Source organism: Mirounga angustirostris, unplaced genomic scaffold (assembly GCF_029215605.1).
Source record: "Mirounga angustirostris isolate CCGP_5_RB_7025 unplaced genomic scaffold, mMirAng1.0.hap1 SCAF_3, whole genome shotgun sequence".
Taxonomy (NCBI): domain Eukaryota; kingdom Metazoa; phylum Chordata; class Mammalia; order Carnivora; family Phocidae; genus Mirounga; species Mirounga angustirostris.
This window is the reverse complement of record NW_026991711.1, coordinates 186,350,872-186,367,326: the sequence shown is the minus strand read 5'-3', so window position 1 is coordinate 186,367,326 and position 16,455 is coordinate 186,350,872. Positions and strand designations below refer to the sequence as shown.

At 44.5% G+C, this 16,455-nt stretch overlaps 1 protein-coding gene across 2 annotated transcripts in view; it reads left to right on the top strand.

Moving 5' to 3' along the window:
- The first annotated feature begins 457 nt into the window (after window positions 1-457).
- The window catches only part of SLC16A14 (solute carrier family 16 member 14), a 29,155-nt gene continuing 13,157 nt past the window's right edge, over window positions 458-16,455 (top strand). The window contains exons 1-3 of one of the 2 annotated variants that reach the window (XM_064587211.1): window positions 458-676; window positions 7,148-7,419; window positions 14,245-14,388. In XM_064587211.1, coding sequence (XP_064443281.1) covers window positions 7,161-7,419; window positions 14,245-14,388 — 403 coding nt within the window. In that variant the 5' untranslated portion in view covers window positions 458-676; window positions 7,148-7,160. Of the gene's footprint in view, window positions 985-7,147; window positions 7,420-14,244; window positions 14,389-16,455 lie in introns of both variants that reach the window. The other variant, XM_045867326.3, reaches the window with a different exon arrangement.

Sequence of the window (16,455 nt, the reverse complement as noted above, 5' to 3'; positions counted from 1 at the left end):
AGAGAGGGAACACAAGCAGGGGGAGCGGGACAGGGAGAAGCAGGCTTCCCGCCGAGCAGGGAGCCCGACGCGGGGCTCGATCCCAGGACCCTGGGATCATGACCCGAGCCGAAGGCAGACGCTTAAAGACGGAGCCACCCAGGCGCCCCCACTTAAATATTGAGAATTTTCCACGGGCAAAGAATTTTATTGGGAACAGGGTACACACACATGAAATGAAATTTGTGCCCGGTGCCCTTGAATGTGTAAGAGCCAACGGGCAGATACTGACTGGAAAAAGAGCAATGAGAGGTGGGACCCAGAATGGGACGAAGAATTAGGGATTTTCGGTCCTCTTTGGCCAAGAAGACTGCAGGCCCCGCCCTTCTCCTCCATCTACAAGGTGCAGTATTTGGCGGCCCAGACTTGGTGAGGGTTTGGTTCCTCGCCTCCCTGCTATCTCGGTGAAATGGAAGCTACTTCTCTCAGGCGCACGTGGAGCGAGGTTTCAAACCCTTTCCTCCGCTTATCAATGTGCAGAGCATTAGCGAGCCTCAGCCAAAGCTGTAAACTTCAACCGGCCACAAGAGTGTGCACGTGGGATGACTGCAATTTTTTCCTGCCAAACCAGAATTAGCCGGTATAGGAATGAACGAGCGTGAAGATTTGAAATTGCACCGATTGGAAGAAAGCCCAGGTTAGGTTCGGGCACCTCCAAACGTACCCTTTTTAAAGCCACACGGACTGAGGCCTGGAGCTCGAGGCTCCACGAAGCGCTCACCGGGCCTGGCAGCGAGCGGCGGAGACGAGCCCGGGCGCCGCGCACCGAGCGCACGGAGCCCGCCGGAGAGCCGAGCCGCGGCCACCGGCATCTCCATCCAGGATGCTGGGCGACATCGCAACAGCTCTCTACGCCCAGCCGCTCAGGGGGCTCCGCGGCAAACAGCGAGTTCGGGGATCGGGGCCGGGAGCCGAGTGAGGCCGAAGCCCCGCGCACCGCGGGCGGTGAGTCCCCCGAGGCCATGCGGCCCTGGAGGCGCCCTGGACCGCGGGTGGCCGCTGCTCTCCCGGGACCTCGGCGAGGCGCGGCGCAGGCCGGAGGCAGGGCCGGGAAGGCTGCGGGCGGTGGCGGGCCGGGCTGCGCCGGGGCGCGGGGGTCGCGAGCCGCGGACGAGGCCACCGCGGGGCGGGCGGGGAACCTCGGGCCAGGGCGGAGCGCGGGGACGCGCGCCTCGCTCCCCCGGCGGCACCCTGGCCGGGCCGCGCTCCCGCCTCCGCGAGTCCAGTGTGGGACTCGACCCACGCAGTGGCGGAGCGGAGAGGGGGAGACCAGGGGCTGCGGTTAGGGGACGTTCGGGGTGCGGAAGCCTCCCCGCGCAGGCGGCCGGGACTGCGCTCGGCCCGCTTCCCCGCGGAGCTGGCGGGTTCCGAGCCCGCCGGAGGACGCGGGTGCGCGGGTCGGGGCTCTCGGGGTGCGGGGAAGCGGGCAGAACGCGGAGCCCGGGAGCGGGGCGCGCAGGTGCTGGTTACCTCCCCCCCCCCCGACTCCCGGGGGGAGGAAAGGGAGACTAACGGGGGCGAGGGACGCGGGGCGGCCATTACCCGGCCAGACGCCGCCAAGGCCATTGGCGAGGTTTTAAAAACTGAATTCTGCTTATCAATTAAGTCGTTTTCTTTCCGCGGGAAAGTTGATTCAGGCTAATTAGCAAGGATGAGTGAGGATTATCATTGAGGATTAGAAAGACTCCTTTTCGCCTTGTCTGGCGTGTGTGTGTGTGTGTGTGTGTGTGTGTGTGTGAGGGAGGGAGAGAGAGAGAGAGAGAGAGATGGGGGGGAGGGTGGATAAAGTAGGCTTTGGAATCCCTCAGGCCTGGCTCCACTACCTGCTAGTTTGACCTCCAAGCTTCACTGTCCCCATTCGACAATAGCCTCAGTTTCCTCGTCTGTGAAATGGGACATTAATGCCAACTGGACAGGATCGGTGTGGAGAAGCCACTCAACACAGTCCCTGTGGTGTATGTTTAGTTTGTATGTTTAGAAGGCATTTTTATGTTTGGTTCTCCCCAGTACAGCGTGAACCCAGGGGAAGTTTCCGATTCCCCTGCGCTGGCCTCTGCACTCCCTCAGCTCCCCAACCATCGAGGCTCTAACCTCTTCAGCCTGTTGGGCTCAAGTGCGCCCCCTAAGGCCCAAGATTGCCTTGCACACCAGGTCTAGGGGGCAAAAGAACCCACAGCCCAGTTGGAGGTGGACGCACCACTCCCCTGCATCTTATGAAGAACCAGTAACCATCCTACTCTGTCCACCTTTTGGGAAGGTTGTAATTTTAGTTTTAACCGGGCGCTTTCCCCTTTGCTTGTCATTTATAAAGAACTCACCGCATGCTAACATAATCATAGTAGCCAAATTAAAAGTGAATGACTTGTTTATAAAATTTACTCTGGGAACAGAGCTGTGGAATATTAATTTAGTTTTAATCTCTGATGCACTCCAGCTGGCTCTAAATTATTTTCGCCTCAAACTGGTAGCACATAAATATGTAGCTGGCCTCCATCTCATAGCTTTCATGGATTACTTCATTTCCCTCCATTTATGATATTCTTCCACCATTTATGAACCCACATTTGGGGCAAATGGAAGGTTGACTATTGGTCCCATAAACTTGCCATCGTCTTCCTTCACCTCCTTCTGTGCAAGGCCCTAATGTTATATGCTGAGCTTCCAACAGGCCAGCCTCGAATGGGTTCCATCTTACATATTGATCTTAGAGGAAGCCTCACACTCAGTGCTTCCATGTACCCCCAGTGTACCCCATGCATGTTAATGTTCTACACTTGTGTCAGGACCTGGAGAAGGTGAGAAAGCTTGAAGGCCATGTGGTGGAGAAAGACAGGAAGCCTGGGGACAGGATGGTCCAGAACCGTTGCTGGTTCACTTAACGTGCTCTCTCTCTCTCTCTGCTCATGGGGTGTAGACTAGGATTTTAATACTCAAATGGTTATTTTGTATCTTATAGTTATGTAAATGCTAAAAGCAAACTTGGGGGTGGAGGGGGTAGAAAATTATTTTTCTGTTGTCTTTTGTTTGTTTTAGTTAACCTGGTTGGGCAGTAAGTTAACTGTGATTAGTCAAAACGTGAATTGCTTATAGAGAGATTTAGGTATGACATGCAGATGGCTCTATTACCAGGTGTATCTTCAGGGACCTCCTGAGGACACGACAGAACTTCGTTTTAGCCACCCCCACCCTCCACCAGTCTCTGCATTGGCTACTGTACGTTATGCGCACCCTTGCGCCTCTTGGATAAAACTTGGCAATTAAATGCTATTTGATGTCATTTATTTATGAACAAATAAAATGCAAATGTTGAGAGCAGTTCAGTGACAATTGCATCTCTTAACCCATAAAATAAATAATTCAGTGAGAATATCAAGTTCTTAACATTGCTTAGGAAAATGCTTACTATTTCAATTCATGGGTTGAAAAACTATAACTTTTTTCATATTACTATTTCACACTTTTTCCTTGATGTAAGTGGGCTTTAAGAAAATGCCAAGTCGTGTTGTTTTGTCTTACTAAACAGAGCTGAGCATTATCCCACAGATTTAATATGCATGATGTTATTACATCAAGTGCCTTCCTTAATGCCCATCACCCAACTGCACTGGGTGTTATATGCAACTGATGAATCACTAAATTCAATCTCTGAAACTAATAAAAAAAAATTTTTAATTTAAAAAAATAAAAATAAAATAAAATGATGTTATTATTACTCATATAGGCCAGTCACTCCCCTGATTCTTCGTTTTCTGGCTTCTTGGAATTCTGCATACAAGTAGAAGAGACAGAAGGAGGACAACCACTGAACACCCCTTCTGATCTCCCTGTAGGTTTATCCTCTGGGCCTTCTGCCAATGCAGCTCTTTTCTGGGCTTCGAGCTCTGGAAATCAAGGGCCGCCCCATCACTTCCTGTCCCCAGGCAGGCTGTTCTCTTGCTGGGGGAGAGCAGGGTAGTGGCAGGCTAGACTTACCCTGGGAAGTGGCTCTTGAATCATCTTCCTTCTTTTTTACAATTCAGCCACTCATCTACCAGAGACAAAAAGCTGATCCAGATGATGTTTAAAAGATAGAGGGACTTTTATTTTGTTATTATAAGGTTAATACGTATTTATTACGATTTTCTTTATGAACAAGGTCAATTAAAAGGAGGAAAATTACTTTAAGACCATCATCCAAAGAGTAATCTCCCTTACAATTTTTGTTTCACTTCAATCTTGGAGTGAATGGATACCTATTCTTAACAAAAACAATGAAGGGATTATTGCACACATCCAATTTTGTAGCACTCCCGTGTATAATTCACACCTTCTTTCCATGTCTTCAAACAACCTTGTACAATGATTGATTGATTGAACACATACTCTACTGTTGGAGATTAGAGATGTTTACAGGGGTGGAGGGTTCTCACCGTGTCAAGGTTTCACTACTATATTTAGCTGAATCTTGAAGGAGGAGCAGGAGGTTAGAAGGAGAGAAGTGTGTTCCCAAAAGAGAGAAGAAGAGAAGGTCATGCCCCAAAGCTTGAGACACTGTGCCAAGGTCAAGGAGCTGTAAGTGCTTTAGCAGGGCTGGAGCACAGGGACCAGGGGGGCAGATAATCTGTGGAGAACCTGGCAGTGGCAAAGGGGAGTTTGGGCTTGATCCTAAAGATATCTTGACAGTGTGAATAAATCACATGGCAAGATAGCATTTTATCCCTCCCAGATGACTGCAGAACAGGGAGGTGGAAAAGGACCCAGGCAGAGAAGAGCGACATGGGCAGGAAGTATAGTGGTTGAGAATTGGATGGCTGTTTAGGACATAAAACCATTTAAAAGATAAAAATAATAACGAGGACAGGTGTGAGAGAAGAGGAAAGTCAGGATGAGCCCCAGGACAGATCCATTAAACTGCTCTTCCACTGGCGTCCTTGGGTCCCCGGTGCCCATTTCTTCCCAACAAATTCATAGCCAGAACCAATGGTACAGTCCAGGGATCAGCCAGCTTTTCCTATGAAGGGTCAGAGAGTAAGCATTTTAAGTTTCATGGACCACATAGCCTTTAAAAAAGGTAAAAACAATTCTTAGCTCGGGGGTGTACAGAAAGAGGCTGTGGGCCACGCACTGTGCAGTCCACCGCAATCTGCTTCTCTGCCCATCCCCCAACCTGTCCACACCAGAACACTGCTGAGAAAAACCCCACCATTGGAGGGGATCCTCATGTATTTGGGATTATTTTTTAGACCTCCTTCCTCCATTGCAATGACATGATTTTCAGTAACAACCATGTAGTGCGTTCGTAATAATCAATATTTTCTTATTTTTTCTTCTGTTTTCAAAATAATTAATTGAAAAAAGAACAGATTTCTATTTTGAAGACATTATTCCAGTTGAGTAAAACATTGCCTGTATTAACTGCACACTTCACTTTCCAAACGAAACGTTTTCACCTCACAGTCTTGCACTGTTTCGCTATTTTACATGTTAAACAAAATAAAATCTCCAGGTAGGCATGCAGAGTGACAGAAGTGAAGAAGTCAAGTTCTGGTTCTTCGTCTCTACAGTAACTGTGTTGTTCGTCAATCTTGAACGTCCTGCTGAAGGTGGGGACATGCGACACCTTGGGGGCTGCGGACCAAATTGTGCCACAGAGACTTCCAATAATTCTCAACTCCTGGGAACTTACTCCCAAAGCACATGTGTGTGGCTGGGGCCTCATGGGTGTCGGGGTCAACTGTAGAACCGGGAGTTCTCTGAAATAACTCCCAAGGATAATACAGTGTTTATGAGAGGATAAGTAATAGCACCACGCTGGTTTGAAGCTTACAGATAGAAAATTAAAACATCATTGCAACTTAGAGCAGCAAAAGATTTTTTCGGAAGAAGAGTATTTTATCAGTGACGTTGCCTAGATTTGCTGGCACATAGTGATCATAATAAAAAGCTGACCAGCTTGTAGTCGTTTGTTTTAACGTTCTCCTCTGATGATGATGCTCAGGCTCCCAGTGCTCTGTCCTTGGTGCTGCACGCCCGTGGCTTTGTGGTGCTGTCTTGCAGGGCTCAGCTCCACCTTCAGAACTGCCTGGCAATCATTTCCACCCATTGTGGGCAACAGTCTCTTCCATTTTCCTAAATGTTGAGGGCCCTTCATAACCACCATCCTCTTCATTCTCAGCCAGTGACCTCACTTCCTACTTCATCCAGGAATTAGACTATTGGGTGTAACTTCTCATCCCACTCCTTGGCATCATCATCTCCATTCACCTTCTGCTTTGTTCCTCCTGATCAAGACCAATCCTCCTGTCCCACCACCTCCAGGATTACTGTCTCTGTCTCTGTCTGTCCTTCTTTTACTCCTTATCCTCAGTTCTTATACATGTACTTAATTCTCATCCTAAGAAATAAAAATGAAACCAGAGTCCTGCCCTGACCTGGCATCACCAGCCCCCTCCAGCTCCATCCAGCCCCCAAGCCTCTTTTTTGTGTCTTGTGTATCAGACCTGAGTATCACCATTATTAGAAAGCTCTAGCTCCCATTGTAAAAATAAATAAATAAATTGGCCTTCTAGTTTACCAGTCTCTCCTGAGTTGGGTTCATATGAATTGGTCTTCTGAGGCAAATCCACTCTGCTGTACTGAACAAACTCAACGCTTGGACCCACAAAATGAGGACCAGATGCTCTGTCAAGAGCTCTACCAAGGCAAAGCTACCCTGAAAGACTGTTTAGAGCCAACTGTCTTCTTTGTTGTCACCTGTCAGTATCCAACTCAATAATGGACACAAGGCATGGGCTTTGGAGTCAGGAATAGCTGGGTTTGATTCCTTAGGTTCCTGGGTAGCCATACTTCCCGGCCATGAGAACTTGGGAAAGGCACTTCTTTCTTTGAGTCTATTTCCATTTCTTTAAAATGTGAATAATAATGCTCATAGATAGGATGACTGTAGAGATGAAACAGGTTTCATAAAAGCGCTTGACAGTAAAAGAGTCAGGAGTGTTCCCAAATCTGCATGATGACAAGATGATTCTGAAGGCCAGTTTGGTTATGATGGGGAGGTAGAGCTGTCCAAAGAAGAGAAAGCTACTTTTGGTTTGACATTCAAGGAAATTATTTGTCATGTGTATTTCAGAAAATCTTGGAAAATGTATACAAGTCATGAAGATATCGGGTATGATTTTGAAGATGACCCCAAAGATAAGAAGACACTTAAGCCCCACCCAAACATTGACAGTGGATGGGCTTGGATGGTGGTTCTTTCCTCCTTCTTTGTGCACATCCTCATCATGGGCTCCCAGATGGCCCTGGGAGTCCTCAACGTGGAATGGCTTGAGGAATTCCATCAGAGCCGTGGCCTGACTGCATGGGTCAGCTCCCTCAGCATGGGCATCACCTTGATTGTGGGTATGTTTGCATGTGACCTGTTGTAAAACTGAATTATTATAAGTTGACAATTCCCCTGCTCTAAGTAAGGTTTTATATTGTTGAAACATTAGATCCTAGATATTAATGATGGTACTATTTTTTTTATCGTGGTACAATATATGTAAGATCAAATTGACCATTTTAACCATTTTTAGGTATACAGTTCATTGCCACTGAGTGCATTCATCTCCACCATCCAGAGCCTTTCCATCATCCCAAACTGAAACTCTGCACCCCTGAAATAACTCTCTGTTCCCACCTCCCCTTCACCCTGACCACTACCCCTCTGTCCTCAGTCTCTATGAAAGTACCTCACATAAGTGCAATCATACAATACGTGTCCTTTTGTGTGATATTACTATTTGAATATTATAAAAAATTTGGAGTGTCTTAAAAATTGATCATTTAAAAAAACTCTCTTTTGCCCCGAACTCTGTTTCTTTGACTGCTCTAATTCATTATATATCATTATCATTACAGATCTGTTTATTTAATATTTGTGAATATTTGTAAAAGATAAAAATATTAGAGAAAACACCACAGAAAGGCAAGTAACAATCTTTTTTCAGAGTTCCTGTGATTTAATTTGAAATATTGATCATATGCTGCTGAAAAATCTATTAAACTGCTTTTAGAAAAGTTACTGATATAGCTAACAAGAAGGAATAATAACGTATTTTCTAGTTAAACCTAACCACACACCAATCTGTGAAAGTGGTTCTCATGCAGTTGGAAATGCCAAGCTAGAAAGTTGTCATAAATATAATATGGCCTATGTGTTTCCTTTTGGGAACTAAACAATTTTTACTGTCAACTAATATTTAATAAGCATCTATTATACACCAGGTGTTTTCCCTTACATTATCTCTTGAAAGTAAAAGCCATACTTTTACATCGAATTTTTTTTACATTTATTTTTATTTATTATTTTAGAGAGAGCACGCGCACAAGCGGGTGGTGGGGGAGGGGCAGAGAGAATCTCAAGCAGGCTCCACTCCCAGCACAGAGCCCCACTCCGGGCTGGATCTCAGAACCCTGAAATCATGACCTGAGCCAAAACCAAGAGTCCAACGCTTAACTGGCTGAGCCAAACAGGCACCTCTACATCAAATTTTTTTTAATTTCAAGTATTCAGGAAATTACACTGGAAACATAAATTGCCTCAAATCTTCTCCCGGTTCTGTGAGAGTTTGTGTATGACAGACATCTGTACAAAAGTTTGATGGGAGTCTCCCTTTTCAGTGATTTCCACATTGGTAATTAACTCCTTGAATCCAATTCCAAGATTTGTTGATCTTGGCTGGCACTCAGTCAATGTTATTTTGGATAATACAAACAACATTAATAACGGTGGTAGTGCTAATGATCGAAAACAAGGACAAAGTATTATTTCTCAAGATGTGTGTGGAGTATGTGTGTTTATCGAAGGGAATTAATAGTAATCTAGTTTTAAAATTACATAAGGACACCATTACGTGTGTGAGGGAATTGCTGGTAAATCATCTTGCCTGCAACATTAAACAACTGACTCCTTCAACCCTACATTGGCTTTGTTAAAACTAGGATATTGTAGTTAAAATACAGGAAGTTTTACTTCAGTGTAGGCAATGTGTTAGTTTTATGTTGGATGTGATTCAACCTTCTCAATAAGTCAGTGAAGGAAAACTGTGCTTCTAGAATACCTAACATCCAGGTTTTTTACCTTTTTTTAAAGATTTTATTCATTTATTTGAGACAGAGTGAGCAAGAGAGAGCAGAGCACAAGTCAGGGGAGGGGCGGAGGGAGAGGGAGAAGCCGACTCCAGGATTCTGGGATCGCCACCCAAGCTGGAAGCCAGACGCTTAACCAACTGAGCCACCCAGGCATCCAATTTTTACCTTTTTAAAAATAAATCCTTAAGGGAAGCCTGGCTGGTTCAGTCCATGGACCATGCGACTCTTGATCTTGGGGTAATGAGTTCGAGCCCCACATTGGGTATAGAGATTACTTACAAATAAAATCTTAAAAAAAAAAAATCTTTAAGGGGTAGAACAAAATACTTACAGATTCAATCTAGGAAGTATGTGTCTACCACAAAAAAGACTCAGCGAAAGGCCAGGATAGGAAAAGTCCCATTATTTTCTGAATCATCCAGTGAGGTGGTCTTAGATGTTATTTTGTGTTTCACAAGCTCTACAAAAATAAGCAGTGGGAAGCAGTCCTGAAATCATTGGCAATGATTTTGAATATGACCCCCAAAATAAGAACACCTAACTCATAGCGACGGTGAAATGTGATTGTCCTCTTTAATTTAGTTGGGAGGTAACTATATATCCAGAATTCTGTTTGAGAGTCCATGAATCCCAGACAATGTCATTTCAGCTTGTAGACTAACCTTTCAACAGGAAAGGCACCTGCTGGATAAATATCTTGTGTCTTGGGAATCATAGCACAGCGAGGCTCATAGTTATATAATAAAAGGTCTTTTATCTTATCATGACCCTAAATTGCTGTTAGTTATCTTAAGCTGCCTGATACAGGGCGGCTGCAGGTCTGTTGGGTGTTTTCCAAGCCAGAAGCCCGCCAGAACAGCTCTCCTTTATTTGCCACTTACCATATGCCATGTGCACGTTATGTCCACAATCTCATTTAGATCCCGCAACAACACTAGCACCAGGAAGAACTCTGTCTGAGGAAGAAGATGCAATGTTCACAGAGTTTAAGTAACTTACTGGAGGTTGAACAGCCGATAAGCATGAGCGAGGCTTCAAAGCTGGTCCCCTGGACTCACAATTGTGTCGTCTATACCATACCGCCTGCCACTACCTCAGATGAGAACTGAAAATATGTGTGAAGTGAATAAATAGAAATTGTTCTCATTTTCCAATCATTGTGAACCTATTTAGGTTTTCTCTCTTTTTTTTTTTATTTTTTTTTTTAAAGATTTTATTTATTTATTTGAGAGAGAGAGAGTGAGAGACAGAGAGCATGAGAGGGAGGAGGGTCAGAGGGAGAAGCAGACTCCCTGCCGAGCAGGGAGCCCGATGCGGGACTCGATCCCGGGACTCCAGGATCATGACCTGAGCCGAAGGCAGTCGCTTAACCGACTGAGCCACCCAGGCGCCCTAGGTTTTCTCTTTTAAATTAAAAAAAAAAAATCCGTGAATTACGTTACAGAGTTGGAAGCCATCCCTCTCTTGGGCAGTGGCTTGCATGTAGGAAACTCGATAATTTCATTCTTGTTTCATTCTTTGCTAGCCCGGACTTTGCCAGTTACCTGCCAAAGGTCCCAATTTTTAACAAAACGTAATTGTCTCAGTCGTATTTACAGCAGCCTTGGTGACAGCCCTCGGAAGAATTCTTGGTGGAAGCCACGTTAGGGGAATCTACGGGCTGCCAAAGGTCACTGTCTTGCTAAGTAGAGTTAGAACAATGGTTGCCAATCCTGGCTACACATCAGATCCACCTGGGAAGCTTTTAAAAACCCTGTCGCTCATGCTGCACCTAGACCATCAAATCAAAACCTCTTGGGATGGGATCCGAACATCAGGATTTTTTTTTTTTTTAAGCTCCTAAGTGACTCCAATGCTCAGCCAAGGCAGTGAGTCATTGGTTTAGAGGCTCTGAACTCCTTATTGCAGTGAAGGGTTAGCCCAGGAAGCCAGCAGTTCGATGAACCTTCTTTCATCCTTGACTGTGTGCCAAGGTCGCCTCAGATAGTTTCTCTCCTCACCTGAACTTTTGTGAACCGATGAGATGCAGGAACCATCAAGAAATTATTATTCCTTTATTATGTGGGAAATGGGCCAGAGTCAGATCCCTTCTGCAGAGGAGAAAGTGTGCGTCTCATCCCAGAACACTGAATTCCTCCACAAAAGTGGGAATCATATAGCCAGACAACTGTCCCTCCTCCACCTCCTTCGCCCCTTGTCCTTAGACCATGTAGGGAGTTCGTTTCATTTTGGCGAAACGCGAATTTGGTCTCGGAGATGCCAGCTGAGCATCAGCAGTGATGAGAAAATGGAGCGGAATCAGAACGCTTGGGCCCGACTTCCTTATTCTGACCTATCCGTGTTTTGTGGCCATGGAGGGGTCACAGCATTTCCCGGGCTGGCTTTGCCCATCTGCGAGTCGTACCGGACGGCAGCTCTGCCACGTGAGAGATGATGAACTGAAAAGCCAAACACTGTTATCAACTTACTTCTTATCAGTAAAACAATTCATCCTTTCTCTTTGATATACAACGTCTCTCCAGACGAATATCTGCTCCTACGTGGGAAATCCACCTCCCTCCTTTCTCCCCAAATGTTTTCTGAATGCGGTGTTTCCGAAATATACAGTATCACAGAAACACTTGCTTCTGGGCCCTTTTTGTTACATGGAAAACATGATCATGCTCCTGAACTGCGATCTGGTGACCTGTCATAGCTTAAAGGGCCAATTAACAGCGGACCTATGAGTTGTGCCTTTTTCTCTTTGTTTATCCACTCATCTGAGATTCGAGTAGTGAAGTGACTATGGGTTTAGGAAAATAAAAATCTTTGTGGGGCGCCCGGGTGGCTCAGTTGGTTAAGCATCTGACTCTTGATTTGGGCTCAGGTCATGATCTCAGGGTCCTGGGATCGAGCCCAGCCTCAGGCTCCAGGCTCAGCGGGGAGTCTGCTTGAGAGTCTCTCTCTCTCTCTCTGCCCCTCCCCCCACTCACACACATGCTCTCTTTCTCAAATAAATAATCTTTTTAAAAAAAATATTTGTGGGACATCTAGGTGACTCATTCGGTTAAGTGTCTGCCTTCAGCTCACGTCATGATCCCAGGGTCCTGGGATCGAGCCCCGCATCAGGCTCCCTGCTGGGCCGGGAGTCTGCTTCTCCCTCTGCCCCTCCCTCCTGCTTATGCTCTCTCTCTCTTTCTCTCTGACAAATACATAAAATCTTTAAAATAAATAAATAAAAGAAAAATAAATATTTGTGAAGAAATCAAAGACACATCTTCAACTTATGGTTTCAGAATTTCAGTTGCCCCCAATAATTCCCTCAGATGTTTATATCAATGTGTTTGGTTTATGTATTATTTATATCATGTGCTTATTTTATAATATATAACAGTATATTTATGTAAAATATAATTACTATATTGTCTATTCTAAGAGGTTTACCTGCTGAGTTATTTTCTGTAATGCACCATGGTTAATTAAATTAATAAATCATTAGCTTCATAACTTTTAGGATTAGGCCCGCTCAAATTCATTAGACAAGGAAAAAAACTCATTAGCAAACTGTACATCCAAATATGTACATGAATATAGTTAGAACTTTAAAGGAAATTTTAATTTCAGTTTGAACTAAAAGGGGAAGCTCCTTAGAGTTTAACAGATTTTTAACCTGAAATAGTCTCACCAGAATATAGGGTTTCATAACTATGAAAAGTAACAATGATCAAAAATAAGATGATTTTTAAAATGTGCCATCTTACTGAATATTGATGACAGCCTCCTACTGTATTGCTAAAATACAGATTGCTTTTTGCACAGGGAATCATGGATCACAAGGCAAGCATTAAGCTTCTGTGACATCAGAAGTTACCACAGGGGTGCCTGGGTGGCTTAGCTGGTTCAGTATCCCGCTCTTGATCTCAGCTCAGGTCTTAATCTCAGGGTGGTCCCCGCGTTGGGCTCCATGCTGGGCATGGAACCTCCTCATAAAAATAAAGAATGAATGATTGAATGCATGCATGAATAAATGAATAAATAAATAAATAAGTAAATATCAGGAAGAAAACAAAGAGGTTTGACAAAACCCAGAGCGTCATAGGAAAGTAAGTAGCCAGGCTGTATGTCATATGATACTATATTGCTGTGAGCATGGCACCCACTGCGGACTGAAGCGTATTCCGGAATCTCCACAGTGTCAATAAAATGCATAGCCTGGTGGGGCCAGCTTGGGACTGAGAGTCGGCAGGGGCTGAAGTACATATAAAGCTATGAGAAGTTCTTTTCAACACGGTTTGCATCCAGGTGTCCTCATGAAAATAAGCTATCAGGGGCTTACCTGATAAGCTACCAGGCAGCCCTTTCCAGTTCTTTGGAAGCATGGCAGTCCTGAGGACCCCCTTCTTTACTCCCCTTAGGTCTGGAGTCAAAAACTCAAATAGCAAGTAATGTAAATGAGCCACAGCCCAGCTCCAGCCCATCTTGGCTGCGGGGGAACCTGCTGGATTCTGTGTTGCCATTGGATTTCTGGTGAATGTTCTTAATTTTTCAATGCTGGCAGCTGATTCAAAACAACTTTTAAAGATTTTATTTATTTATTTCAGAAAGAGCGAGAGAGAGCAGGAGCGGTGGGGAGCGGCAGGCAGAGGGAGAGGGGGCAGCAGGCTCCCTGCTGAGCGGGGCTCCATCCCAAGACCCCGGGATCATGACCTGAGCTAAAGGCAGACACCCAACCAACTGAGCCACGCTGGCGCCCCAAAACATCTTTTAGACTATGTTCTGGATAAACAAAATGCATCCACAGGCTGAATAAGCCCATAGACCGCTAGTTTAGGACCTACCTGTGTTGTAGACAAGAGAACGAACTAACTCATTTGTCTATTTATTTCAGGTCTGCCTTTCTTGAAAACCTAGAACTTTGTGCTCTCCAGTGAAATTACTGAAACCCATCTTTGCATGCTAAAAGCTTTTTGCATATAAAGCAATGGGGGTTTGGGTTCATTTTATTTAATAGCCCTAGTAATGTTTTATTCTTTGTCTTCATGTGAGGATTTGCGAAGAAAGCATGAAAAGAAAACACCATCAGTCAATTCCCTTTTCAATGTTCCGAGACAGGACCTTTCATCGGCTTGTTTATTAACACCTGTGGGTGTCGCCGGACCGCAATAATCGGAGGGCTGGTGAACTCGCTCGGCTGGGTACTGAGCGCCTACGCCGCAAACGTGCATTATCTCTTTATTACCTTTGGAGTGACAGCTGGTAAGCATATTGATTTTTTTTAATCTTAATTTTAAATATATTTGTTGGGCATTTTGACCATGAATAATTGTGGAGAAAAGAAACCCATTAAAATATTTTGTCCTTTTTTTAAAAGATTTTCTTTATTTGAGAGAGCGTGCGAGAGAGCACAAGCCGCGGGGGGGCTGGGGAGGGAGGTGCAGAGGGAGAGGGAGAAGCAGACTCCCTGCTGAACATGGAGCCTGGTGCTGCGGGCCCTGATCCCAGGAACCTGGGATCATGACCTGAGCTAAAGGCAGACGCTTAACCCACGGAGCCACCTGGGCGTCCCATAGTTTGTCCTTCTTTTCCTCCACCCCACCCCACCATATACTCCAGGAAATACTTTTTAATATAAGATATTATATACGCCTTAAGCGTGGAAAAACAACCTAACAAGTGTACTTGGCCTTCCTATTAGAATTTAATTAAATTTTTCATGATTTGTTCCAAGTGCTAGTCTTCTCTCTTATGAAGAATAGGAAAAGGAAAGTAATAATACAGACGTAGGTGAATAGACTAAATATTAAGAAAACTAAGAACATTCTCTCATTTAATAACTGCAGAATGGAGCATGAATCATAGAATAATAATTTTCTCCTTCAGCCCTATTCAAATGAATGAAATAGCAGCAAAATCCACATATATCTAGACTCTTAAGAAGCAAATCTAGAGCAGAGCATGTCACTCCCCCAGCGAGTAGGTAAAAATTGGCTACCAGGCAGCATGGTTTACATATCCAGTCTGCAAAATACATTCCCAGCTATAATTTCCTTTATCAACAGGAAGCAGAATTCACACAGATAAGAAGTAGTTTCTCACTTGTACAATTGTATTGCAGTAAACCAGATCCAGCCTGACTTTCTGAGTACAGAGCTACCATCCTAATAAATGACACATTGACAGAAGTGTTGATATAAGAAGTAAAAGTTAGAATTTGGAGATCTTGCCCTTTTTTTTTTTCCACTTATTATCTGTGTGACTTTGGGCAAACTACTTAACCTACTTATGCCTCAGTTTCCCTATCTGCAAAATGGGGTCATGAAGAATGCTTGGTTTAGAGAGTTGTTGAAATGATTAGGAGATCATCTGTATAAAGGACTTAGCACAATGCTTGTTACACAATAGAGTCCTTAGTGTTAGCTAATATGTAATTGTTATATTAATGTAACATTCTTATTATGAGCTTAAGCGCATGCTTAATGACAGCAGGAGACTGTGAACACAAACACCTACTCTCCAAAAAGTTGGCAAGTTGGTTCTCTGTAATTTACATCGATCCACATCTACACATAAAGCACTTCTATGTGCTTTGAAGCATAGTTTGAAAACCGTTGATCTGAAGGACTTGGTAACAGTTCTTAAAGAATAACTTAAGATATTTCCCCTGAGTGTTTTAGAAACTTTCCCCCAAACACTCCAATGAAGACAGCCGGCACTGGGGTTTTTATATTATAGGTGAGGAAATAAACACTCCTGCTAAGCCTAAGGAGCCACACTGGGGTCCCCGGGCAGACACGTGGCACCCCTGTGAACTGGATGTGGTGGTGGTTCATTATACAGACTGACTTGATCCTACAAACTGGGACTTGAGATTAATTCTCGTCAGTTAGAGATCTCTATGATTAGATTCTTTGTTTACATGAACTTTATTCCTTGCAGTTAATTGCTTATTGACCTGCCATTAATATTGTTCCCATATTTTTTTAAAAAGATTTTATTATTTATTTGTCAGAGAGAGAGAGAGAGAGCACAAGCAGGGGGGAGCAGCAGGCAGAGGGAGAAGCAGGCTTCCCGCAGAGCAGGGAGCCCGATGCGGGCCTCCATCCCAGGACCCTGGGATCATAACCTGAGCTGAAGGCAGACGCTTAACTGACTGAGCCACCCAGGCGTCCCATTTTATTATTTCCATATTCATTCACTTATTTAACAAATATTTCTGGACCCAAGAAAGTAGGAGGAAGATCAGGGGGCTGCTGAAGGGGAAGTGTGTCTTGAGACACTTTATTGCTCCCACTTTTTATACAGGAAAAGCCCAAAGAAAGTCTT